We start from the raw sequence: 25,145 nt of genomic DNA, 5'->3' as shown, positions 1-25,145 counted from the left end.
CTTTCCCCATATAAGGAAAAGATAAGGGACGAGGAGTAAAAGGTCTTTTAGGAGGTCGGTCGATCGGAAGCCCCTGGTTTTGTCCACTGCTTTTTCTAGAAGGCGATCTAGATTTGGTCCAAAAATGTGGTGATCTCGAAAGGGTAAGGCACAGAGCACGCCTTTACCCAAACCGATCTTCTAGCTGTGTTAGACAAGGCTGCCATGCAAGCCTCAAAGCGAGCGGACTCCACGGATGCATCCGCTAGGAACCCTTTGACCATCTGTAACAGGGGAATACCGCTAGCAATTTCCTCCCTCCTTGCCTTTTGGTCGATTAACATGGATAGATGGTCAAGCCAGACCGCCAAAGAACGTGCTAGGGAAGTGGCTGCGATATTTTATTTCATGACCAGGCTTGATGTAATCCAGGCTTTCTACTTGACTAAATCCACCTTATTGTCCATTGGATCCTTTAAGTGAGACATGTCATCAAAAGGCAGATCTGATTTTCTTGACACCATGGAAATGGCCATATCCATTTTAGGTGTTTCGTCAAAGGTAGCGAAATCATCTTCTGAGAACAAGAGTCGTTCTCTAAAATCCTTTGAAACCAATGGACTCTGATCAACGCATTGCCACTCGTTCAAAATTAGCTATTTAAAAGGTTGTATTTACAGGAAAAACTTGTTTTGCGGTAAAAAAAACTGCAAACCTCTCATCCTATGCTGTACGGGGTTGTTTGTACTTCGTCCTCAACTCTCATGGTCTTGTGGACAGCTTTAAGCGACTGGTCCATGCTAGTGGAGGAGAATAGGTACTTTTCCTTCGGCACAACCTCACTCAGTTCCGAGGGAGAATTCTTCTGCTATATTGGAGCCTCCTTCTTGCGGCCCCCGAGGGCCCAGGCTGGAGCTCTGAAAATGAAAACTGCACCTGTTCGTGGACCACTGCCTGGATGTCGGAAAAAGATTTTTCTTCCTGCTAAATTTTAGCAGAACGTGTGGCACTAAGCGTTTTAATGTGAGTTTCATCCAGCTTCCCCAAGCACATTGGATATTTCTTACTACTTCTCCTAGCCTCCCTAGGCTTTTGAGTATCCCTGTCCTGAAATGACAAGGAATACTCTGTCAGTTAAGAGAGTGTAATGCAGGTGCTTTATTTGGTTGGCCTACAGGACCACTTACGAAAATGGAAAAACAAAAAAGCTCCATCGCTAAGGGGTTAAGTGGAAATTAATCGCACCGGATCTGTGCCTGTTCATATGCATGTATTAATGCATGTTTCTTCAGATCTACTCCATAAGTCTGAGGAAGAACCCTGAGTAGGTTGGAAAGCTCGCTAGAATTTTTGTTAGCCATTAAAAGGTATCATTTCTACAAGATTACGTGGTTTCTTTTGCTGGGAACAATCACATTTGGCTCTACGAATGCGATGATTAAAAAAACGGAAAAATGAGTTGTCATTAAGGCCATTAGGGGTTAATAAAAGATTCTAAGTTAAACAAAATTACTGTGTTTTCATAATACATTTCCTTTTGACAGCATGCCACTGTGTATTATAATTAAACTGTCCTATTAGCTGCTCGTTAATGTGCCAAAGAGAGATTTCTGCTAAAGGTCAAACCTGTAGTATATCGTACATCAATGCATCAGGCTGTGGCATCATACAGAACATGTGACACTGGTACATATAAGAGATAAAGCCGTGATTAACGCAATACCCGGAAACACACAAACATAACATTTTTACCGGCACAAACATTAAATTCCATTAATACCGCTTTTCAAAAACAACAGCATTTGTAACGATACGGGCGGACGGATCCAGGAAAAAGTAGCCAGAAATGTTTAAAAAACAATGCGCTCTTATTTTGGACACAGCTTTGTTATTGATACAAATAATCCTGGTAGATTTACATTATAAAACAGAACTTGATTGCAGTAAGCAAAGCTTCTGAGAACTGGAGATGCCATCTGGCTTACAGAGAATGGCTTATTAACGCACAGTACAGAATGTGCACAAAACAAGGAGGATTCTGGAGTCTACATATAATCACAGCGGGTCGATGCAGAACTCTCAGAATTGGCTTTATAGGAAGCGACTTCTATTTCATGGAAGTTCAATAAATAAGCAGCCAAGATCATGAAGAATTCATTCACCCAACACCGTAGTGATATTTAGGTGAAGACAAGCTAATGGTTTGCAGATTGTTGACTGAAGCAAACCTGCCATTAGGTAATTAATTTCTCCAGCATGATTTATCCAATAGCAGGTTTCACAAGGGAAAACTGATCAAATTTGCTGATAAAGCTAGGAAGGACAGCCAACACCAAAGACAGAAGATTCAAAAAGATCTAGACAAGCGTGAACAGTGGGCGTGACTAACAGAATGGTATTTAACAAGGAGAAATGCAAAGTCCTACATCTGGGCAAGAATGAAAAAAGCGCATACAGAATGGGAGGAATTGGACTAAGCAGCAGCACATGTGAAAAAGACTGACATACTAAAACAGTGTTTCTCAACTCCTCAGGGACGCCCAGCAGGTCATATTCTCAGGATCTCCTATAGCAGGGCTCCCCAACTGCAGTCCTCAGGGACCCCAGCAGGTCATGTTCTCAGGATCTCCTATAGCAGGGCTCCCCAACTCCAGTCCTCATGGACCACCAACAGGTCATGTTTTCAGGATATCCTATGGTAAGAACACCTGTGGCAATGTGTGAGGCGCCGACAATAATTACATCACTTGTGCAATTCTGAGGAAATCCGGAAAACATGACCTGTTGGCGGTCTCTGAGGACTGGAGTTGGGGAACACTGTCCTATAGTAAGAACCCCTGCGGCAATGTCTGAGGCAACGACAATAATTACATCACCTGTGCAATACTGAGGAAATCTTGAAAATATGACCTGTCAGGGAATAGGAGGGAGAGGAGGGGGTGGGCACAAGGACTGAAGTTGAGAAACACTTCACTTAAAGATCACTGAGCACGAGTCAAGAGTGTGATGCAGCAGCAAAAAAAGGCACACACAATTCTGGGATGTATTAAGAGAAGCATACAGTCTGGATCACAAGAGATATTTATTCCCCTCTACTCTTCCTTAGGCTGGGTTCACAAGAGGCGGAATTGCCGCGGAATTCCCCCATTTTTAAACCTGAGACTAAGCAGCAAAGTGGATATGTGCAAAAATCTTGTTCACATGCTACAGACAGTCCGCTGCGGACAAGCCACGTGGAAACTGACATGCGGAGCGGAATTCAAATCCGCAACATGTCAATTGCATTGCCGTTTCTGCCTCGGGCCCTTTTTCTCTCTACAGGAAGACATTTCCGCAGCGGAATACAGGTGCGGGTTTTGCCGCAGGCTTTCCACTGCGGAAATCTCACTGAATTTGTGCGGTCCTGCTGCGGACATTCCGCAAGATATCTGTCCCGTGGGAACCCAGCCTTAGTCAGACCTCATCTGGAATACTGTGTCCAGTTCTGGGCACCCAGATTTAAAAAAGATGGACAAGCTGGAGCAAGTTCAGAGAAGAGTTACCAGGATGGTGAGCGGTCTGCAAATCATGTCCTATGAAGAACGGTTAAAGGATCTGGGAATGTTTAGCTTGCAGAAGAGACGGCTGAGAGGAGACTTAATAGCTGTCTACAGATATCTGAAGGGCTGTCACAGGTCAGAGGGATCAGCCCTATTCTCATCTGTACAAGGAAAGACTAGCAAGTTCTTCAAGAGACTTTTTCCAGCAGCAACTGGACAGATCTGAGGACCTTGGAGGTGCCTTCCAACTCTAATTTTTGCTGGTGCTATTGCCTTATTGGTCTTGATTCTTTGTTTTTGGATGTACATACATTGTATAATGCAGATACTGCAAACATGACCATTTATATGTGATGGTCAACAGATGGGAATATGAAGCTTATAATGCAGTTACCTCTCCCCAGAATAGACTGTTTATCTGCTCTTCCCCTTCTATAGAAAACATGGGAAAAAGATGTACTTGCTCATATCTGGATTAAAAGATCTTACTGCTTTGTGCATACAGCTACTTTGCAGACCATGGTCTCTATGGTAACAGACTAACAAACCCTGTGTGGACTACTCCTGTAGGCATGTGATATGATCTTCCATCTGCACCATCTACTGTAGGTTTGCAAGAAGCATGATCAAAAGACAGTAACCGTTTGTAGCTTGCAACCATGAAGAGAGACAGGTCTATATGTCAACTATGTAATGTGATTACCAGGTAAAACACTGTTCTCAAGAAGTATCTCCCACTTTTGTGCACCTATGTGGTCTTCCTTCTGGATGCAGTATGGTACAGTACATGTCAGTCTTAGGATGCTTTACGGTAATTGAGTTGGGGGTATTTGCTTCAGTGCACTGAAAACTACTATAGGGAGGCCAAGATTCAACATACATAGGGTGATTCACTCAAAGTGCAACACTTATTTCAACTTCTAATTTGCATAGAACTTTACTCCCTTTCAGTCTAGTGTTTATCAATGACTCCTTACCAGTTTCCCACCATGGATGTATTCATCATCAGGTAGGCAAATATCACTTTCCCAAATACAAAATATTCCAAAATTACTGGGTTGTACTTTGAGGCGCATTATTAATTCCACAGGTCTTTTCGCTCAACTTTGCAGAATCAACATACAGAAATGGTGCTTGTAGCACAGCTGAACTTTACACACAACTTTAAGCCTCATGTTCACTGGATAAATAGAATTACCAAATCCGCGCGGGTGTCCCGCTCACGTGATCCACGCCCATAGGGATGCATTGAACACCCGCAGGTAAGTAAATATCTGCAGATGTCAATGTTCCCTGTCGCATGGATTGCGTGTGCCGGAAAACACCCGCAGCATGCTCCATTTTCTGCGGGTCTCCTGCAGGCTTCCATAGAAGTCTATGAAAGCCATCTGTATCCACGGCACACCCGCAGCTGAATTTCTGCTCTCCGGCGCGGGAGAGCAGGAGTTTAAAAAAAAAAAAAAAAAAAGGGCATGGAGCATGCGCACTTCCGGCATGCCCAGCACATCCACCGGGCCAAAGAAAGAAGATCCGGCCGCGACGGAGGGAAGATCTGCTGTGTCCGGACAGGTAAGTAATTCTTTTTAGGCCTCATGTCCACGGGAAAGGAGGGACCCGCTGTGGGATTCTGCATGGAGAATCTGTGTGGGCCCGAATTTCCTAGTGGACATGAGGCCTTAGGCTTCTCTAGAGGGATGTGGTGACACTGCTAGTTACTAGAAGCAACAGATGGGTGGGCATACAGGGACAGCCTTGCAGCCGACTGGAGCAGGGCTATGCAAGGCACTATGGGAAGTATGGAAGAGGAAGTCCCCAGGATGGCTGACCTAAGACATGATCCCCTCCTGTAAATGGATTGCGAACAACAAGACAGCAGAATTATAGGAAAATCTACATGGAAAACTGAATTGATAGAGCTCAAACTGGGTGCAAACAGCAAAGTGGCCGTCAATGAACACCTGGGCTGCTTTTGAATGTATTTCTTTAAACTCTGATATGCTTTAAAGTCGCTGCTTCAGAGTCTGTTTTAGAACAACACTAGATAACGGAATTACGTGGAACCATAATAATAAGAAAACTAGATAAATATAACTAGTGTAATGCAATCCATGTGTTCAATTCTCTGTGTAGTAATCGGGATGAACACATTAATCCATGATAAGAAAGGTTGCCTTAGTAATCAGTCGGGAGATGTGCAATGCTTATAAAGCGGTGTTCAATAAACATTCTATTAAACTGCAACCTCCATCTACAAGAGTAAGGACTGAGTCTGCTGAGCGCCTGAATTTATTTAAATCGCACTACATAATACTTCTCTTCTCGCTACACCACAACCTGCTGGAAACAGCAGGATACTTCCAGATCAAATATATCTATCTGGCAAGTGAAGCTAAGATCCAGCTTGCTCTAATATCTTCAAATAAGAGTGTCCGCCATGTGTCCTGTCCGCGGGTTCAAAAAGAAAAAAAATAAAATAAAAGGTGGCACTTTGATGGCCATTTGATATGGCATTCCCTTTTTCAGTGACTTTGATGCTGCTCAGCATTGTGACCCCCTTCAAGAAGTGGTAAAAAGTTACTAGAGAATATGATCTACATCCATGGAATGCTTCTTGTTTTAAAGCATCACCTCCTGGAATCAATGGAACGTGCCTTCATATACTTTAGGCATCTCTAGGGCCATTTCCCCTAATATAGAAGAATATGAAGACACTTCCCAAAACAAGAGAGCATCCGATTTTTCTTTTAACCTGTCTCCCCTAGTGGAAGCACTATATTGTTAGGAAGCTTCCCGCAGACCCACGATGGTTATATCTACTAGGATGACTTCCAGTAATTCTAGCTTCAGCACTTTCGCTGCTCTGAAAAATACATTCAAATACTGCTATAGTTTAAACACATTAACCCCTTTGTGACGGCCCTATTGCCTTTTTTATGTCCTGCTTTAGTGGGCTTTAATCCTCAGGGCCGTAAAAACACGCTCGCTCTAAGGATTAAAGCCACGTGGGCTGAGGAGGTAGCAGACAACCTGGAGCTGTGATGGGAGGCTATGATATCAGAACGCAGGTCACATGAATCCAATGGATAACGCAGGTCACATGAAAGTAAATTTAAAAAGTGAAAAAAAGGGTTCATTTCAGCTCCCCTCATCGATCCATCCTCCTCAAGGTCCTGCAACGATCTGGTCCGAAAAGGATCCTCAGCAGTCTTCCACGCCAAAGTAAAACTGGCAACGTATGTGCAAAAAAACAGATTGTCGTGGGACATTTGGAGGAAGCCGGAAGGCAGGAGATGTCACCGGGGACCGCGGTGACCAGTCCCCAGGCCAGTTATTGCCACTATCCATCAGGATAAGTAAAATTTTTTTAAAAAAGTTAGTTAAAATTTCAGCTTTCCTCATGGATCAGATCCATGAGGGAATGTGAAAATACTCCCCTCCAACATCCTCTTTCCAGGACCTTACGTAGTCTTCTGCGCATGCACACCTGACGTGCAGAATTGCTCGCACCCCGGGAGACTTAAAATCCCTCTGCTCCTGACTAGCATGTGTAGCTGGGAGCAGGGAGATCACCGGGAGCAACTGTATGCAGTTCCTGGTTACAAGATGACTTGTCTAATGGATAACAATGATAATGTGAAGGAAAAAAAAAAAAAGGTAAGAAAAGTTTAGAGTTTAGGTTTCATCTCCCCTCACGGATCATATCCGCGAGGGAAGATGAAATTACGTACCCGAGGCCCCCAGATATATCAGCAAGCCTTACCCTGGCTTTTGCGCACACGCCCATTGCCAAAATGGTGGACCCATGAGCAAAAGCTGGGGATTGTCCAAGAGCCTGGAGACTTCACGGGGGGCTGCGGTATACAGACCCTGGTCACGTGATAGCCGCTATCCAATGGATAACAGCGATCACGTAAAAGTTTAAATAACTTAAAGTTTCACCTCCCGTCATGGATCCGATTTATAAGGGGAGGTGAAATTACTTACCTAAGGCCTGTGGTGATGTCCCCCAACGGGATCTTAATTTGCGGGCCTTTTCCCAACTGCGGGCATGCTCCTGTCGGCAGCATGGCAGACGCAAGCGCAGAGGCTGGTGAGGGGACGGGAAATTTAAAATCTCCTGGCTACTAAAGGCAGCCGAGAGCCTGGAGCAGTGACTGAGGGCAGCGGTGAGCGGTCCCCGGTAACGTGATCGGCATTACCCTACAGATAATAGTGATCATGTAAATTTTAAAAACAGTTACACTTCAATGTTTCTTTCGGTTTGGGTCCCGTTGTGCATACAGACATAATATTGGGGCCACAATGGGTATGTTTCTGAACACAGGACAAACAGGGGGATCCATTTTGGGGTGCAAGCCTTCATTCATGTGTGCTGTACAAAAAAAAACCACTGTTCTCAAAATGACAATTGCCGAAAAAATGAAAACCATAATTTTTTTCACTTCTGTTTACTTCGATTCATTCAAAAACTGTGGGGGTCAAAATATGCAGTACACCCCTAGATGAATTCGATAAGGGGTCTAGTTTTCAAAATGGGGTAATTTTTGGGGGTTCGCTATAGTTTTGGCCACTCCAGTGCTAAACTGTGCTATGGGGCCTAAAACGCCTTCAAGCAAAACGTCTGTTCTGAAAGCCACCGGCTGCTCCTTTCATTTTGGATCCCATTGTGCATCCAGGCATATTATTAGGGCCACAATGGGTATGTTTCTGAACATAGGACAAACAGGGGGATCCCATTTTGGGTGCAAATCCTCATTTTCATGTGCACTTCAGAAAAAAAATATATGTCTTTAAAATGACATTTGCAAAAATATGAAATTTTATTTTTTCTCCTCTAAATTGCATCAATTCCTGAAAAGAAGCTGTGGGGTCAAAATACTTCTGACACCCCTTAGTGACTATATTAAGGGGTCTAGTTTTGAAAATGGGTCATTTGCAGGGGTATCAATCTGACATATGAGCCTTTGCAATCTTGGCTTGGTGTAGGTCTCCTAAATGGTTTAACCCTTTCCAATCCTATTTGTATCCTGGTTTTCCTAGGGGGCTTACTCTTTTCCTGCCATTATACAACGGCGCTATATGCTGGCTAAAGGCAGTACTGCATAAGGTGACACATTGGATAGGCTATGACAGCAGAGAGGCTGGCAACATACAGTAAGAGAGCCCCGACGGCCGTCTTCCAACATCGGAGCTGTACAGCCGTAAATTATAGGGTCTTCAGAGGTCAGACAGTGGATTAGAAAGGGTTATAAAAAAAAAAAGTTTTTCAAATGTGCGCCAGAATAAAGTAAACAGATGAAAATATATATCTTATCAAAAATGTGTACACGGTTTACACATATTCAGGATATTATTTGAAAATATGAAAAAAAAAATTTCAAGCATTTCCAAATTTTTGCATTTTTAACAAATATACACAAATTCTATCTGGTCTGTTTCGCCACATATTGTACTTCATTTAGGTGGTAAAATAATAGAATCACTTGGATCTGCAAAACCTTTACGGAATTATGCTATGTTAAAGCGTCACTAAGGCGCAAATAGGCTTCGTCACTAAGGGGTTAAAGAAATCTGTTGGATTTTGCAAAATGGAGAGTATGCTAATCTTTACTTCCACATTTCTAAAACATGAATAAACAGGTGAACAATGCCATACAGATCAAGCATACGATGTGATAAAACACTGACATCACCAAAATCGAAGCAGATCATGTCGTCACATTTTCAGGATAAAACTGGAAAGCTTGTTTTTAAACTGAAAGGAAAGCAGATGATAGCAAACCTAAGACCGCACCTCCCAACCTCACAGGGAAGGAAAGGGGGACAGGCAAGGCAGCGCAATTTTTCAAAATCCAACCCCAACTAGTTCCCACCCTTGACCACGCCAAATCTACCATGGGGAGGTGCTCCGAGGGTTGGGACACAGTTTTAACAACGTTCCCTGCTTCAATTACTTATGTGAAAGTTCACAATGTAGCATGCTGCAAAGAATTATCCATAAACCAATAGTCTGATAAACAAGTACAATTCTCCAAGCATATATTACTGTAATCATTGAGAGCAGATCATGATTACAGCACCAGAACCATCATAAGTACAGCACCAGAACTAAGCTTGGTACATAAATACAGAACCATAGAAGGCGGTGGAGCAGGGAGCCAAGTGTGGCTTCCGACACTGGCACTATGTGCCAATAGCACCAAGTGTGAATAAAGGATCACACTGGACGCATGAAGATGTAGGTGTGGCAGGAAGGAGCCAGCCAAAACAAGCAGGAGGCGGCCCAGGAGGGTGGGACAGTGGTTGAAAACTGGGACTGTCCCGTTGCATCTGGAATGGTTAGGAGGTGTGATATTACAAAATAGCATACTGGGACTTGTAAATTCACTTTTTATATTCTCCCACTGTTTCCTCTGTTAAAGGGGTATTCTAAGAGTATTTTCTTTCCTTTGCTCTCCTACAACCAGCTGGTTTGCAGGCCACTGTCCGTTAGCCTGTTTCACACGGGCAATAGCGATAATGCCGCAATAAAATCGCAGCTGTGTTCTATGCGATATACTGCTGTGTTTTCTCGCAAGTTTGTAGGGCTCTTTTGCCAGGATTTTCGGAATATATAAGCCCTATCCCGAAAAAAAGCTCTCGCTACATTTTTAAAAAACTAAACAATACCTTACCCAACAGGCGCTGTCTGCTCCACCACACTTCTCTGCAGCTCCGGTACTTGTTTGCAGTTTTCAACCAGCACTTTCTGGTCAGGGGTTTCAAAAACCCTGCCTCCAGAAAGCACTGGCTTTGATTGGTTCTTGAGCGCTGCGGCTCAGCCAATCACTGTAGCGCTCGAGGAACCAATCACAGCCATTCAATATGATGGCTGTGATTAGTCCATCTAGCGCTGCAGTGATTGGTTCTTGAGCACTGGCTGAAGACTACAGACAAGTGTGCAGGAGCTTTGGGAGGAGAAGTGCAGCGGAGTGGACAGCACCTATTAGGTAATGTATTGCTTGTTGCATTTTTTAAATCTTTTTTTAAATACAGCTAGGGCTTATTTTAGGGACAACCCATAGGACTTCCTACTGTAAAAGTTGCATCACACCCCACAAAAAAAAAACGCATTTTCGTGCAATGCAGCAGAGAAAGGAAAGCTCCATAGGGAAACATGGGCTACAAAAACATGGGCTAGAAAATCGTGTAATTTTGTTGGCTGTGTTAAAGCGGCCTATAAGAGGTCACCCAAAAATCCATAAATCAAAAAGGCCCTCGCGTTCCAGCACGGTCACTGAGAACTCAAGAGCGAGGGAGTATAAAATAATGAATCACCCAACTCCCTGTCACGTTCTCTAACAGCATTATAACTTACCTCCCTTTACAGATGACCAATGCTACATCTACAGCCAGGCCCCATTACTTCAAGCGCTTCCTTTTTAAACAGACTGCTTAGCATCTATACAGCTGCAATCAATATTACTCTTATTTCAAATTAGGTTTTTGGTTTTCAAACTTACAAGCTTTCAGCCATTAGCAAAAAAAGAAAAAAAAAAGGGAAAAAGAGGGAAAAAGGGAAATGTGGGACATGATCAAAACCATCATGGAGTAATTGTCATTTCAGTGCTGAGGACAGGGAGGTAAAGCTTGTTTAATTTTTGTACATTGAGGAAATGCTGTCCGTTAAACGTACACTCCCTTTGAACTATGCGTTCTTAGATCTCTTTGGAGTCACATTTTTTTGGCTACTTTACCCGTAGTAGCCGAGTTCTGATCTTTTTAATGCAGTTACATAACCTTTTCCTTGTATGGTCCTTCCTTTTCCTCCCTCACATCACCTCACCCTCTTTCTCTCCTTTCCACTTTTTCCTTCTCCCCGTTTTTCTACCTTAGGTCCAATATGCACAGAGGATCTGATTTGGGGCACCCGTGCAGAGGATCCGCAATTCAAGCCACCCACAGGGAAGTACGGGCGTCCGCAGCTGAATTAAAGCATGCAGATTTCTTTTGTAGACATTTTAGTGTCGATTCCGTGCGGACGGCTTCCATTGAACTCCATGGAAGCTGTCCAATCCGGGGCCAAGCAGGAGTTTAAGGGAAAAAAAAAAAACAGGGGGGGCGTGACTTGGACATGGAGGAGTAAGGCAGCATGGCCAGGAGCTCCGCTGCCGCCAAACTAACAGCAGACCTTACCGCAGCTGCACCACGCCCTCACTGCAATGACAGGAGGAGGAAAGCAGAGGGGAGATTCCCCAGTAACAGCGGGGACACCGATCAACCGGTTCCTGCACTCCGCGGGTGCCGCTGAGAAGGGAGGCAGCCAACTAACATGGCGCCATGACGCCACGTGGAGCCGTCCTCCCAGCACTCTGGAGAGCAGATACTGATGCCGACACAGCACACTCCTCAGCCGCCGGGTCTGGTTAGTGAAGGGGGCGGGAAGCATCCCAACCACCACCAAGGTGACCCAGCAGGGAGAAAGGGCTGTGTATAAAGCCCAGGGGCCAGTATACAGTCCCACAAGGGCAACACAGCCTCAACCATGAGGCAGCCCCATACTCCCCACAAGCAAGCCCACCAGCACAGTACCGGACAGAGACTAGGAGTACTACTACTCCCATCATCCCCTCAGCAGCCTCTTCAGAGTGCAGCACAGGCTACATTACATACAGCCCTGGATCCAGCACTGTGTCTGCTGCTCCTGCCGCCCTCCATGACCCACCAGAACCACCAATAGATAACACTGAAACCCTGCAGGCACTATGGGTTATGATGCGCTCATTACCCACTAAGGTGGATCTGGGAATGCAGCTGCTGCGGATTGAGGAGAAACACGAGGCGGCCATTGATGCGTTACATCACTCAGTGCAGGCATTCAGAGCGGGTCACTACCTTGGAGCAGACCGCAGGCGCTCCTTCTATGGACTTTCAACAGCTTGCCTTCACGGTAGAGAAGCAACAAAAGCAGCTCAGATCTGACGCTACATCTAGACGACATCGAAAACCGCGGTCGCTGCAATAACCTAAAACTGAGACGCCTTCCAGAGGACATTCAACCAGAAGCACTACATGATTGTGTTAAGGCATTAAAACAAGTTACTACATCGCCCAGAAGACAGAGCAATTGAATTAGACAGGGTCCACCATCTCTTTGGCGGGAGGGCCCGCAATACAAATTTACCAAGAGACGTAATCTGCCGTGTCAACTTCTATAGGCAGAAGGAAGAGATTCTGCGCCTGGCATGGGAGTGGGGCCCAGTCAGCTTTCATGGGACTGAGATCACTATCCTACCTGTCGTATAGAGGCTGACCCAAAAGAGCCAGAAGGTAATTTGCCCCTTGTTAGACGCAGCGCGGACGCAACATACAAGTGGGGCCACCCGTTCCACCTGATACTCGGCAAGAGAGGCAGTCTCTATACGGACAAAACACCAGCAGACCTGGAAGGAGCATTTGTTTTTCTGAAGGTCCTCCCGGTCCCGGACTGGATCTTGCCCATGGATGCAGTGTCAGCAAGCACTTTTGGGGGTCCTGACCCTATGGACATAGCCTAAGCTTTGTGCTCACGGGTCATTACCCGGGACTTCAGAGAGCCCACCGGCATAAAGCAGGAAATGTATCCCCCCCCCCCCCCCCCCCCCGCTTGCTAATGAGCGCATGAGAAAAGGCTATGCATCCGAAACAGCATACCTCATCCCTGTCCAGGACTGACAGGATGCGGCTAAGCAAAGTTCCTGATTGATATTCTAAATTGTTTGGCGGTTGCTGCAATGAGAGGGACACATTTATTAAATCCCTTGCTCTGCATAGTGTCTCCCCTTTTTCCACTGTTACCTTATGTTAGGCCTGCTGCCTTGCTTGTCCAACATATTTCCACGTAACCACAAGTAGGGTTTCAGGGACTCCGGTGCCCCCTTCTGGTATGGGGGAGGGGGGGGGGGGTATGCCTGAATAATTTTGAGTGACTAATTGCAAAATTGGTAGTACTGTTCTTTGTAATTGGTCTGTCTTCCCCCTGAGCATCTAGCATAGTGTCGTTTGTTCTCCCCTCCCTCCTTTTCTTTTCTTGTCCTGTAAGGTTTTCTTTTTACTAACAGGTACTATTATCAGACACCAACTGTGTCCATGATACTGATCATGCCCTCGGGCCCGCTAACCTCACTGTTCTTTCTATTAATGCGCAGGGATTAAATAATCCGGAAGGAAGGTCCTCTATCCTCAGGTCTTCTATGGAAAAGGGCAAGGGTAGCCTTCATACAAGAGACCCACTTTCGGACGGATGCAGTCCCGGGGTTTGTGAGTGTGAGATTCCTGAGCGTCTATTGTAGCACAAACGTGGAAGCTAAATTGAAGGGAGTCTCTATTCTGATCTCCAACTCAGTCTCGTGGGAACATGCAGAGACGCGCAGTGATCCAGGACAACGATATCTTTTCCTCAAGGGTAAGCTTGCCAGCACACCAATCGCTTCCTTGTATTTTACCAACTCCAACCAGGTGACCTTTCTGGACCCTCAGGTAGACACCTCCAGGGGTAGTAGCAGTCTTCCGCTATCTGCACACCGTAGTTTCAGGAAAGCCCTACACAAGCATCAGTTGATAGACGCGTGGAAGATCTTGCACCCTACTAGCAAAGATCACACATTTTTTTCTCCCTCACATAACAAATCGACTATTTTCTGATACACTATTCCTCCATGACTCAGCTTATCTCAGCGGAAATGGATATCACGTTGTCAGACCATGCCCTTATTACCCTTTCGTTGTGTAAAGTATGGAGGGACAGAGTGGCATTGGCACCTGAATGAATCCTTAAAGGAGATGTCCCGCGCCGAAACGGGTTTTTTTTTTTTTAACCCCCCCCCCCCCGTTCGGCGCGAGACAACCCCGATGCAGGGGTTAAAAAACCCACCCGCACAGCGCTTACCTGAATCCCGGCGGTCCGGCGTCTTCATACTCACCTGCTGAAGATGGCCGCCGGGATCCTCTGTCTTCGTGGACCGCAGCTCTTCTGTGCGGTCCACTGCCGATTCCAGCCTCCTGATTGGCTGGAATCGGCACGTGACGGGGCGGAGCTACACGGAGCCGCTCTCTGGCACGAGCGGCTCCATAGAAGACTACAGAAGACCCGGACTGCGCAAGCGCGGCTAATTTGGCCATCGGAGGCCGAAAATTAGTCGGCACCATGGAGACGAGGACGCTAGCAACGGAGCAGGTAAGTATAAAACTTTTTATAACTTCTGTATGGCTCATAATTAATGCACAATGTATATTACAAAGTGCATTATTATGGCCATACAGAAGTGTATAGACCCACTTGCTGCCTCGGGACATCTCCTTTAATCCGTGACCCGGTAACATCAGGCGAGATACATACAGCCCTACGAGACTACTTCAAACATAATACTCCCGTAGTAAACCCTTTGACGATCTGGGAAGCCGACAAGTGCGTTATCTGCGGGTTTTATATGGTCTCTGGTCCCACATTAAAAAAAAAAAAAAAAGAGAGGAGCTCAGCTGTGCAAGTTGTTAGAGCGCATTAAGAAACTGGAACTTGCTCATAAATCTACCTTAGATGGTGCACAGGGAGTGTAGTTAGTGCAACTTAGATATAGGGTACGCAAGATAAGCTTGGATCAAGCAAAAGTAAACCTAGCAAAATGCAGATGCCATTTTTTAAATTTGGCAACAAGCCTAGCCGGATGCTGGCCCAGGCATTGCGCAATGTCAGAGAAAGAACATATGTCACTCATATTACAAATCCTAACGGCAGGACCCGTCACATTCCCCAACAGATATCAGAAGCATTCAGGGAATACTACAAGGTGTTATATAACCTGTCAACCCCTCAGTCAGAGCAGGATAGGAATTCCCGAAGGACATTGATACGGTAACCTCTCGAACCACAGAAATTGGGCAGGTTTACACAAGAAGCAATAGAGCTGGGAAGCAACAAAAGCCATTAACCTGATTTATCACGCATAAACACTCTATCCTGGTCTGCTTACGGTCAGATACAAAGCGTTCGACAGAGAGGTATGGGATTTCCTTGTCACATTTGGGGTAAGGCCCTCATATGGTGCAATGGTTATCCAGTCTCTACTCATGTCCAACAGCTGAGTTCGAGTAAATGGTCAGCTCTCTACCCCCTTTTCTATCACGAATGGGACGAGACAAGGCTGCCCACTGTCGCCCCGATCTTAATTATATATCTGGGACCACTCCTAGGTCTAATGTGAACGTAGGGGGGGAATAGAACTGGCAGATATGGAGCATAAGATAGCAGCATATGCAAATAACCTATTTTTCATCACCAAAGCGCAAATTTCTTTACCAAATCTGTTTTAAAAAATTAATCGATATTCTCCGCTATCCAATTTTAAGATCAATCACCACAAATCGGCGGCACTGAACGTTTTGCTCCACCTAGCCTTAGCAAATTAAATTAAAGATTCTCTTGTTTTCCTGGAAGAGAGACCAGTTTCTATATTTAGGGATCAACCTCACATCTACTGTAGTGGGGCTTTATTCTGTGAACTACCCAAAACGTATAAATATCTGGCAGGATCTAAGTTCCTGGACGAAGGGTTTATTCTCGTGGTTCACGAGGTGTGCTATTTCCAAAATGAATATCCTACCAAGAGTGCTCTACCTGTTTTAAGCGTTACCAATCCAAGTACTCAGACTATTTTTTCAGCAATTACTTTCTCTTATGTCCAAATTTGTTTGAGCAAATAAACCAACTCGCATAGCCCGCAATACACTGACCAGACCAAAAAGGAGTGGGGTATGGGCCTTCCAAACGTCCCCCAATACTACCAGGCAGCACATCTAATGCGTATAGTGGACTGGCACAGACGTCGGGACCTTAAACAGTGGCTTGACATAGAACAGGTATCAGCACCAGTATCTCTCTTAGTTATCCAATGGATACAGGACCAGGTCACTGCAAAACTAGCATGTCACCCCACAATTGGGCCCACGATGACAACTGTAACAAGGATCCTCGCAGGGGCGGGCATCTCCCCCAGAGCTATGTTTTATATTCTTGGCAACCCGGAATTCCCTCCAGGGAATGAGAGCAAAACATTTTGTGATTGGTTCATGGGTGGCAGATTCAGAGCAGGTCACTTTCTGCATGAGGGCCATTGGCTCTCGGGAGAGGATCTGGGGGACACGACTAGCCAGACCCGATTCTCATTCTGGCAGACCATCCAATTGAGACATTTCCTCCTGTCCCTTCCCCACCCAAGCTCATTCTCCCGCCCCAAAACGCAATTTGAGACTGCGTGTTGTGGAAAAGGGTCCCTCCAGACATACACTAACACAAATGTATGGTATCCTAAACACAAGCAGAGGTTGTGCCCCCAAGTTTTTTACAGAAATGGGAAAAAGACCTTAATATCACATTTAGGCTAGAGGAGAAGGAAAAAATGTATGCAGTGACACTCTGCTTCCATATCAAGTCAAGTCCAGGAGTCTGGGTATAAGATCCTGTCGCACTGGTACAGGGTGCCCTCCCGCCTACACGAGATGTTCCCCTTGGGCCCCTTTCTCCGCTGGAGATGTGGGGTCGTTAGGGGGACGTTGTTACATGTCTGTCAGGTGCTGGTGGACTTCTGGTCGGAGGTATGGCGAATTACCTCTAAATTCACTCAATGTGTCTTACCAAAATCACTGGCCCTCTTCCTTCTGCATCACTGTGACATCCCAATATTGACTTATAAAAAGTCAGTGGTGCGACATCTGATAGGCGTGGCGAGATCTGTAATTCCCAGACTCTGGAGACAGACTTCTCCACCCACCATCAAGATGTGGCTCAATACAGTAAATTGGATTATGGAGATGGAGGACCTCATGGCTTCACTAAGAGGTAGGCAAGACTAAGAGTACAGGCTACTGTATAGTTCCTGAGCTAGAAAGTGACTTTCTCCCCTTTTTCTCCCTCCCCCCCCCCCCCCCCCACTATATGTAGTCTTCCATATATGTTTTTATCCCTTGTACTATGTGTTTGTGTGAAAAGGACAGGATGTTTGCGTGTCGGGTCCGACCTTGGTGACCCAAGGCTGGAATAAATGTGCTTAAACCCTCTTTCTTCAAGTATAGATGCTGGAGAAATCGGAAATTTTGATTGTTACTAGTCAGAAACTTGGGTTCTTTCTTGGTTGTTTTATCATCTTTGGAACTGTTATTTGTGGAATGGACTCTGGAGATATTGTATCATATACACTGTTGCAGAAATGTAAAATGTTAATGCATGGAAATTGAAAATGATAAAAGAATTTAAAAAAACTAAAAAAAACCCTGTATTGTGCATGTACGCTGGCTGGCACTTCCGCATACATCTACAGTACAGAAAAAAAAAAGATCCGGACAGGTACGAAGGGTTGGATTCTGCTGCGGGCTCCCACCCTTGGACATGAGGCCTATGTGATAATGATATCCAACCAGGACCTGGCCAGACCCTGCAAATTCCTGAAGGCATTGAATAGGAGGTTGGACACCTCCTCCATTAAATCCATTATTCCACATTGCCACCTAACATTTGTGTGGTACTGCAAGCTAAGTCCCATTCACTTCAATGGGATTCGGTCTGCACTCCCACGCTGTCCCATTCTGCAATGTCCAGAGCAGTCTGCTTTTTTTCTCCCTGTTCCCTCTCTTCAAACCTCCTCCCTAGTGTGTCTGTTGGTTTCTCATTTAGGTTTGCTTTACAGGGGTTTCTGGGCTTTTTTCTTACCTCCTTGCCTTTACTACACATGCACGTGTCGGCTTCAGCAGTTTTGGTGACAATGCGCATGCTAGTAAGCGCTCTCTATACGTTCCCTGTGTTAGGTCAGCGTATACAAAGTATCAAGTCTTTTGTGATTAAGCTTCATGTTTCCAGTTGACATTCTCTTTCATAAAAGTTATGAAGGATTATGTCCAAATTTATGACCAGGTGACCAGTTTTACCCAGATTAGTATGAGAGTGTATCTGCACATAGGTGCCAATATGTCTAGCACATGTAGGGCGACAAGGCATGTATCATTGATCATAAAATTATTTTTCCTTTTTGACAGAAGAATTCATGTTTAAATCGATCAGCTTATATTTTTCTATGCTGTGAATTTATATTGACTTAGGTTGCTTTGCTTAAGACATCCCTCTGTCATCACATTTGGTGGTTTACTAGATTTGTCACGGTAACTATTCTGTGACATGACTCCTCAATTGTGTCATGTACGTGTGATTAGTGGTCTTTAAATAAGATCTCCTTGACCTCACTTCTTTGCTACCACTAAGGCTGGGTTCACACAGGGTGGATTTGCCACGGAGATTCTGTGCGGAATTTCGCAGCGGCAAATCCACATGCGGTCACTAATCCCAGGATTAGCCAGCCATGTGGACAAGATTTCTCAGAAATCTCATCCACACGGGAGGGCAAATTCGCTGCGGCTAAGTCGGCAGAAGCCGCTGCTGCGGTGCGGATTTGCCGAACGCAGCATGTCTATTTTTTATTTTCCAGCTGCGGCCGCGCTCTCCTCTATGGAAGCGCCGGCCGCAACGGAAAAGCGAGCGTCCGAGACACTTCAAAGCCGCCGCCGCGGTTCTCCCGGCGGAAATGTCACGGTTTTTGCTGCGGCCAAACCGCGACATTCCCGTCGGGAATCCGCCCTGTGTGACTGTGGATTTGCGGCAGTAACACATTGGAGAGGTATAGTGTGGTGGTTGCCATTTTTTCTGGAAGTTTAGCATTTCCAACTATTGTCATCTCGGATGACGCTCGACCCCTTTACTAATACGAGACTTTTTTTTAAATATATTTGAGTTGTATTAGTTCTGTACTAATTGCATTAGGACTGGCGTAATCTGTTTGAAAATTAAACTTTTGATTAAACTATCACGTTTTCTGACAAATATTTAGGTTTTTGTACTTCCAGCTATTTTCAAAAAAGGAAATGATTATTTGTAGTGAAGTTAATTGCACTATATAAGCACGAGTGACACGTTACACAAGTTAATTACAACCTAAAGAGACACACATTCCGTCTAGTATAATCTGCTGTAGAGTCACTATTCGTCCAACAAATCTTTGTTTTAATTTAGTTTATCTGTAAATCCAAATAATGGCTTTAGGTTTACAAAAAGTGTGTGGTTAAGAAGAGTGATTTGCAGTACGGGAAAACATCTGGGAAAGAATTAGGACTACAGTGAGTTGATGTAACTTTTTGTAGTTAATCAACGCCAATGTCTGTATTTCACAGACAGCACACGGACCCATTATAGCTGTAAGCTATACACACAGGCGGTTTTTCACACGGACTAGCATGTCCCTATGCTGATCCGTATAATGGACTGGAATCAAACATGCAATGTCAACTGCCTGAAGGGTCAGACAGCACATGGAAGTGTGTCCATGCAAGTCTGACGAGACTCATGGCTGAGAATCTCATTGAAATCAATGGGCGCTGCAATTACGCCCAATGGACACTACACAGGGGTCGAAGCAGCACTTTCACCCAGACCTCTGTGTATCCTGGTGGGCGCTGCCTGGAAATTCCCTCTAAGCATTAAGGAAAGCACTACACAAATTGTACCACCCCTGATTTTACTCTAAATGCCCGGCAAGATATGTAAATATATACCCCACCCCAGTCCTACTATCTTTAACATCCAGCCACTGATGCCTAGGTTTCAAATAGGGCTATTGTCCTAAAAGGGTAATTAGGAATGAGCAAGTAAAATTAGTACATGCAAACCTTATTAAAAAGGACAAAAGTTTTGATCTTTGCACAGACGTAAAGCTGTTACTGTCAATGAAAACACAACTCTCCTACAGTGGCAAAGGGTGCCAGTAGTTATCACTGGACAACAATTGATTTCTGTTGATACTGGTCATCAGTTACGAAATGGTAAGTTTCACTATCAGCATGACTTATTCAAAATACTAACGACCACCTATCACAGAGTGATGAGTGACTGAGTTACATGTGATGACGTCACCGTCGTGCGGTCAGTCACCAGGGATCTGAGCTCCGCCCCTAATCATATGATGGTGATGGAATCACAGGTCCTTCATTTCTGTGCACTAAATGGGGGATTATGGGTGGACTACATCCCCCACAAAGCCCTGCGGCCTCAGATGCTATGGATACAGCAGTACTCAGTCTGGCAGTTTGTAGCTGGTTGTGACACCGCTGGACACCTGTGTGGAGACTCCAATAAAGGACACCTCACAAATGTCCACATACATAGCTGGCGGTGCATATTGACCAACATTAAAGCCTAGTCTTTCACATCTCCTGAACGCGATGATAGGTCATCTCAAGTGCTAATGCAGTCAACATCAGTCAAGCCTTCATCAAATCACCAACCGTTAGTGACTGTTTCAACGCTGGACGTTGTGCAAACATGCCACCCAAAGGGTTCAACGCCACCATTAAGCTAATCAATAACAAAAAGATAAAAAGGATTTCTGCGCTCGTAGGGATAAAGCATATACAGCAGGGTGGACGAATCATATATTTATTATCCATTGGGCAACGCGTTTTGACGATAGACCATCGCCTTTCTCAAGCTCACAGAATGACAATAACACACATTTATACAAAAATCATTACTAGAACTCACGTTCCCCTCTAGCCGGGACGTGCTGGCGTTGTACGCCGTAATCAGGATAGGGGCGGAATCCCCGCTACCTACAAGTAGAATGTCATCACGACGCCACTTGGAGCGCACATTGCGTTCCAAGTATTCAACAAACTTTATTAAAACTGATGCTTGCTTTATCTTTGATATTAATTTTTATATTATATATATAATTGTTATATAAGGTTCACTTATTGATTGTTGTTATGGTAAACCACTATAGTTCAGATATAGAAATTGCTTTTAACATTGCTTCTTTAGTTAGCTTGGTAACTCGGAACGGTGATTGCTGTTCATCTAGCATCAGTTTTAATAAAGTTTGTTGAATACTTGGAATGCAACGTGCGCTCAAGTGGCGTCGTGATGACATTCTACTTGTTGTAGGTAGCAGGGATTCCGCCCCTATCCTGATTACGGCGTACAACGCCAGCGCGTCCCGGCTAGAGGGGAACATGTGAGTTCTATTAATGATTTTTGTATAAATGTATGTGTTTTTGTCATTCTGTGAGCTTGAGAAAGGCGATGGTCTATCGCCGAAACGCGTTGCTCAGTGGATAATATATGATTTGCCCACCCTGCTATATATGCTTTATCCCTACGAGCGCAGAAATCCTTTTTATCTTTTTGTTATTGTTTAATGTTACAAGCCCCCATTCATGGTGGTTGCTTGTGAATTTTTTGCGTCTGTCTTCGGATGTGGAATAAAGCACCCGTTATATGCTGTCTTGGATTTGGAGGTGCTGGTGAGGTAATTCTCAGGAGATTTACCTCAATAAAGCACCAGGTGAGTGAGACTTTCACCTAACCATCTATTCTAATTTTCCTTTAGCGCATCCCTCATCTATAAACCATTAAGCTAATGCAACTTACATGATACAGCAACCACAATTTCACCAAGAGAAGAAGTTCATGGCAGCATAGACTGCACCTTCCTCCATTTATGCTGCCAGAAGCTTCACTTTGTAGACTTTACTGGGAATCCAGGTTCAGATTCCTTTGTGGCTGTGCATACATTTTGCCTCATCCAGGAGGGTTACTATTGTGTGCTGCTGGTGAGCATTTTCTTTATTGAAACCACAATTTCACTTCAGCGAGCAGATGTAAATCTCGTACAGCTGATATGTGAAAGCAAAGAACCAACATGCCTCCTCAGCGAGGTGGTAAAGTTCGTAAATCATATGCAGCTTATATGTGAAAGCAACGAGCCAACATGTCTCCTTAGTGAGCAGCTGAAGTTCATAAATCACGTGCAGCTTATATGTGAAAGCAACAAGCCAACATGTCTCGTCAGCGAGCTGCTGAGGTTCCTATGTAACGTGCAGCACACAAAAATATTTTCACCAACTCCAATCCCTTTCACTATATTAGTATATGGCACATTGCGCCACCAGAAACATTGGGTCTAGTAGGGAAAAGAAAAGGCATTGGCTACTACAGACAAGTTGTTTAATACAGACAAATAGTTAATACTGGTCAGCATTCATAATCATCATTTTAAAAAGTCATATGAAAATGAGTAACAATTAGACCATAAATATTCAGTCCAGGGGCAGCAATCTGACCTGCTGACAGAAGCGAATTAATGTGCATCATCAACTGCTAGCTTTTCATGTACCTTTTAGAGGAAATCTGCGCTGAGATCTGAACCGTTTCAAAAGAACACATCACCAAAATGAAAGGGATGAGAATCTGTAAAACACAAGGCTGAAAGTTGGAAGAGAAATCTTCTCAGAGCTTTATTTCAAGCTGTCTTGATCGACTATCTATTCTCTGAATGACGGGCAAATTCTTATTGTTCTGAATGAAAAATTTAGCACATTAAAAGATATTTCAAATTAATGCTGCCCTTCAACATATCCTAGTTACCCAGACACCAAAATGAATATGGAATATAAGCTCTTTATACGCACTGATTAATGCATGGGAAGATACAATTTGTGGCTTGGAGAAAGTATGCGTTCGATTCATAAAGAATGACATGCACGCTAAAGGAAAAGCTTTCATCCGAAACCTTCAGTCAAGGCTCCCAGTAATTCCACAGTACATTTTAGACTGTTTCCTTAGCCGTTCTAAAAGAATAGTGTAGTTTTCAAGAAACAAGTTAGTTGAATGACTGAAAATACCTTGAAATGGAACTTTTTAAAATTATAGCGCCAATGGTTATTGAAATACCTTGACACAAGTCCAAAAGGTCATAAAAGACTGCTACGTAATAACAGAGCACCAAAAGACACAACTTAATATTGGCAAACTAAAAATTCCTACTCAGGCTATATACTGTAGGCATACAAGAATGCACAATCCTGACAAACTCTAATAGTCCTCTATTGTTTCTCTGCCTAATTTACATCATCCCCCCTGAAGCAGGCATGCAAATTGCTTCTTCTAAGGCACATATGTCAAACTGAATACCCACGGGCCAAATCTGGCCCGCCACATCATTTTATGTGGCCTGCAAGGTCCGGACACAGAAGAGCCTCTTCTAGACTGGAAGGTCTTAAGCTGTGCCAGGAAGACCCTCTAGTACACAGTGGACTCGTTTGTGGCTTGGTGCTGGAATAGTCACCACTATCTTGGTCCTACACTGCGATGTCAGGCGAATGCAGACTGAGTGCTGTCACAGTTCCTGCAGCTCCTGAAGCTTTTGGTGTGTACTCCCCGTCTGCCTCTCCAATTGAGCCTGTCCTGTAGCATAGCACTGCTTGCCGGGGCTCAGACCATGAGGCAACTTGTACAACCCAGCTGGTCCTCACTACCATCCTGCAGAGGACAGTCCATTTCTGCCTGCCTGTCCATATCCCGTGAGCCTACTGTGCGGATGAGAGAAGACACTGTGTTATACTGCTGTTAAGCCCAGTCAGGACAGTCCCTGTACTAAGGTTTTTTTGGAATCTTTCACCAGGTTCTGCTCACTCCCCAAATTTTTCATTTTCTCCAACTACCTGGCAGTTTAGAGTCAAGTGTCTGTCAAGGGACTTGTGTCTCAATTTTTTTGAACTAGAATCTTGCTCTGGTCCATCTATTCTCTCCTTCACCTCCTTTAAAATTACAGTAATTCAAATTACTAAATGGTCCTTTGAAGGCAACCATAAAAAAAACAAGCCCTCAGACATCTAGATCATTGGATAAATAACAGTTGCGTATATTTGGAATGCATACCGATTTTGGTTCGCATTTTATTGCATTTTTTTCTTGGAGGCCGAATGACCAAAAAAAGTGCATTTCTGGCTTGTCAATTTTTTTCTGATGTGCATCATGTGGGGCAAATAATTCGTTACTTTCACGGACGTAGTGATACCAAATATGTATTTTTGTTTTATCATTTAGATTGTTTTATGAATATGGCAAAAGGGTTTTTTTTTAAACTTTTTTTTAACTTAAATTAGTAAAACTTTATTAATCTTATTTCTTCTTAGTCCTCAGAAGGGAAAACAATTTGCAATGCTTTGTTCGCTCCTGTAGTATAATGCAATACCATAGCATTATATCATACTGCGATTGGGCAGGCATTCTATCAAGCCACCCTATGGGAATAGCTTGATAGGCATTCTGCCATGACAGCCCTGGGGCCTTTCAGAAGGCCCCCCAGTGCCATGACACCTGTATGGCTCCCTGCGATTTCATTGCAGGGGGCCCGTATGGGACCCCCGAAAACAGTTGGGGGATTTAAATGCCGCTGTCAAAATTTACAGTGACATTTAAACGGGTAACAGCTCCAATGAGTCGTGTGGCTTATCAGGGAGGTTGCCGGGTGTCAGCTGTAAGAAACAGCCGGCACACGCGTTGTATGGAGGGAGATCACCCTGCGATCTTCCTTCATACATACCCTGACGCTGCAGGACATAACTATACATTCTAGAGAGTTAAGCGGTTAAAAACAAGCTTAACCAATCGAAAATTTTCCATGGGAACAAAAAAGTAATTGATGTAGGGAACACATGTAATTTACACAACTATCTTTACAGAATTTGTGATTTGTATTTTGGCAAGTTAAGTGTTAACACCAAACACTGTAC

The 25,145-nt window shown here is 44.4% G+C and overlaps 1 protein-coding gene across 1 annotated transcript in view; it reads right to left on the bottom strand.

The window, feature by feature from the left end:
• Positions 1-25,145, bottom strand: part of PIGN (phosphatidylinositol glycan anchor biosynthesis class N) — a 351,259-nt gene that overhangs the window by 29,795 nt on the left and 296,319 nt on the right. The window contains 1 exon segment of the mRNA XM_066579178.1: positions 22,745-22,818. Coding sequence (XP_066435275.1) covers positions 22,745-22,818 — 74 coding nt within the window.

The sequence above is a fragment of the Eleutherodactylus coqui genome, chromosome 9 (genome assembly GCF_035609145.1).
Source record: "Eleutherodactylus coqui strain aEleCoq1 chromosome 9, aEleCoq1.hap1, whole genome shotgun sequence".
NCBI classification, from domain to species: Eukaryota; Metazoa; Chordata; class Amphibia; order Anura; family Eleutherodactylidae; genus Eleutherodactylus; species Eleutherodactylus coqui.
The sequence above is the reverse complement of the archived record's forward strand: the minus strand, read 5'-3'. Positions and strand labels throughout refer to the sequence as shown.